Source organism: Lactuca sativa, chromosome 9 (genome assembly GCF_002870075.4).
Source record: "Lactuca sativa cultivar Salinas chromosome 9, Lsat_Salinas_v11, whole genome shotgun sequence".
In the NCBI taxonomy this organism is placed as follows: domain Eukaryota; kingdom Viridiplantae; phylum Streptophyta; class Magnoliopsida; order Asterales; family Asteraceae; genus Lactuca; species Lactuca sativa.
The window spans coordinates 82,557,028-82,559,109 of NC_056631.2; the positions used below are offsets into that span (position 1 = coordinate 82,557,028).

General features: G+C 32.2%; 1 protein-coding gene across 2 annotated transcripts; it reads right to left on the minus strand.

Moving 5' to 3' along the window:
• Positions 1-213: 213 nt before the first annotated feature.
• Positions 214-1,836, minus strand: LOC111885380 (high mobility group B protein 7). Of its 2 annotated transcripts, XM_023881645.3 has the most exons (7): positions 1,657-1,827; positions 1,369-1,539; positions 1,192-1,279; positions 1,015-1,107; positions 868-912; positions 557-614; positions 246-444 (listed from the first exon to the last, which is right to left on the minus strand). In XM_023881645.3, the coding sequence occupies exons 1-7, from the start codon at positions 1,731-1,733 to the stop codon at positions 419-421; spliced, it is 558 nt and encodes a 185-aa protein (XP_023737413.1). In that variant the 5' UTR covers positions 1,734-1,827; the 3' UTR covers positions 246-418. The 2 variants fall into 2 exon arrangements, with proteins under 2 accessions (XP_042754106.1, XP_023737413.1); XM_042898172.2 differs by lacking the exon at positions 557-614 and having other exon boundaries at positions 214-444; positions 1,657-1,836.
• Positions 1,837-2,082: the final 246 nt, after the last annotated feature.

The following is a 2,082-nucleotide window of genomic DNA, read 5'->3' on the forward strand; positions in this document are numbered from 1 at the left end:
AAATAATTAACGTTTTAAAAAAAATGAAAAAGTGGTCATATGGTAACAAGCGCACTCACATTTTATTTTTAGGGAATAGCTCTATGTTTTAATGCTTTGACTCAATTTAAGTTTTAAAAATAAAAGTTTTAATGGTTATATTGCTCTTTTTTTTTTAACTTTTGTAGTATATTTTAATTTTGAACATTGATCTAGCAAAAATGTGAAACCAAATTGAAGCAAAGTTTAGCCAACTGTGATGCTAATTTTCATCCAAAAACAAGTAATCAACCTCAACAAGAACACAAAAACATTCCATAATTACACTGAAAATGACCAAATTTTCCTAGTTTAATTACATCAAAAGGATAAAACACCTTGATTTATACTATACAATTAGCCAAATTGACTTGCCTTCTCTCCCCAAAGGGTCCCACCATTACCACCAAAAACCGAATCCATTCCCTGAAAATAAGTAGTCTTGCTTTCAGAAAGGGTAATCTTGTAAAATCATATCATGCACCCATGTAACATTTTTAATCGCTTGTTATAAAAAAAAATTAATTAAACTTCTCACCTTCGTAATCAGAATCATAAGAATCATAAGTATCATCATCATCGTAAAATCCATTCATCTGTAAAATAATAAAATAAATTGTGGTTTACGAAAATGAGATTTTAAATAAATTGTGAAAATGTAAACAAAACAATCATACTCAATGCAATGTAGTATATTTCCAAAAACGTAATGTCATAAATGGTAGCAAACTATTTCGTTTGTTACATAAGAAAGATGGTTTGTTTTTACAATGAAAAGTCAAATATAACGATTTAATAGGTCAAACCTATAGTTTTATTAACACAAAATTAAAATAAACAAAAACAAACCTTGTCAAATTTCCCAACTTCTGCAGAATCTACCTCCTCATCAACCTACTCAAAAAGAATTACTTCATCAATGTTTTCAAGCCAGAAATAATGTTTTTTAAAACCAAACAAAAAATATATGGTTTTTGTATAACAATTAACACTTACACACGACAACATTTGATCCTCGGATTCTTTAAGTAGCTTTTCAAAATATGCATCGTTCACTTTCTTAGCTTCAAGTTCATATGCTAGTTTTTCCTAAAGGAAAACAAAAAACAAATTTCTGATCAAATATCACAATAAAATCGAATACAAATTACTCAAATTTCACAAGATTTGTACCTGTGAAGACATATTTTTCCACGTTTCAAACCCTTTTTGTTCGATTTCAACAAGATTTTTAGTGTCACAGTTCTTCGCAAAGCTTTCCCTACAAAAATTCATACTCTTTAACTCAAATCATAGAAATAAACCCTCAAAATATCGAAGATCAAAAGCTTAATAAAAGAAAATGATTACATGAAGAATCGAAATTCTGATCTGGGTTGATCTTGAAACCTCTGTTCTAGTTCTTCCCAAACCAGAGGTTTATGTTCCCTCTTTTCTCCTTTCGATCTCTTTACATCATTTTTCGATTCACAATCATGCATATCCACCAGTACAATCGCTACCGAAACTCCACAACTTTCACTGCGAATCAAACCATCATAAAATTTTAACATAAACCCTTGACAAAACCCTATATATGTATGTAGCTATATATAGATAAATAGAGTCATGGAGATAGAGAGGAAGGGGGATGAATACCAAGTTTGAAAGGCACTGCCGTCAGGAGCACGACGCAATGCATTGACCCTTTTTCGAGTTCTTGATTGATACGCCATTAATGGCTGCTTTTTTAAGCTTTCTGCAAATGTTTGTATTGTTACCTTTTTAGGGCTTAAAAAGCTTTTGATATGGTAATGAAGTGATTGATGGTAAAATGCGCTGGGGTGTATAGTCATTGGGCTCGTTTTTGAAATGTTGAGTTAGTGCGCGAAGGGAGGCGCGTGATAGTGGGAGGTGGTGGTTGTTTGCTAGAATGCGCTGGCGGGTGGAGTTGATAATTGAAGTTTAAGAGGGAATATTTTTGCCGGAAAAAAGGGGGTGAAAGTGAAACGTGTTTCCCGCGGTAAAAGATTTTATTGAAAAATGTTTGTGAAAAAGTGGGGACAGTTGTCGTGATGTGATTGG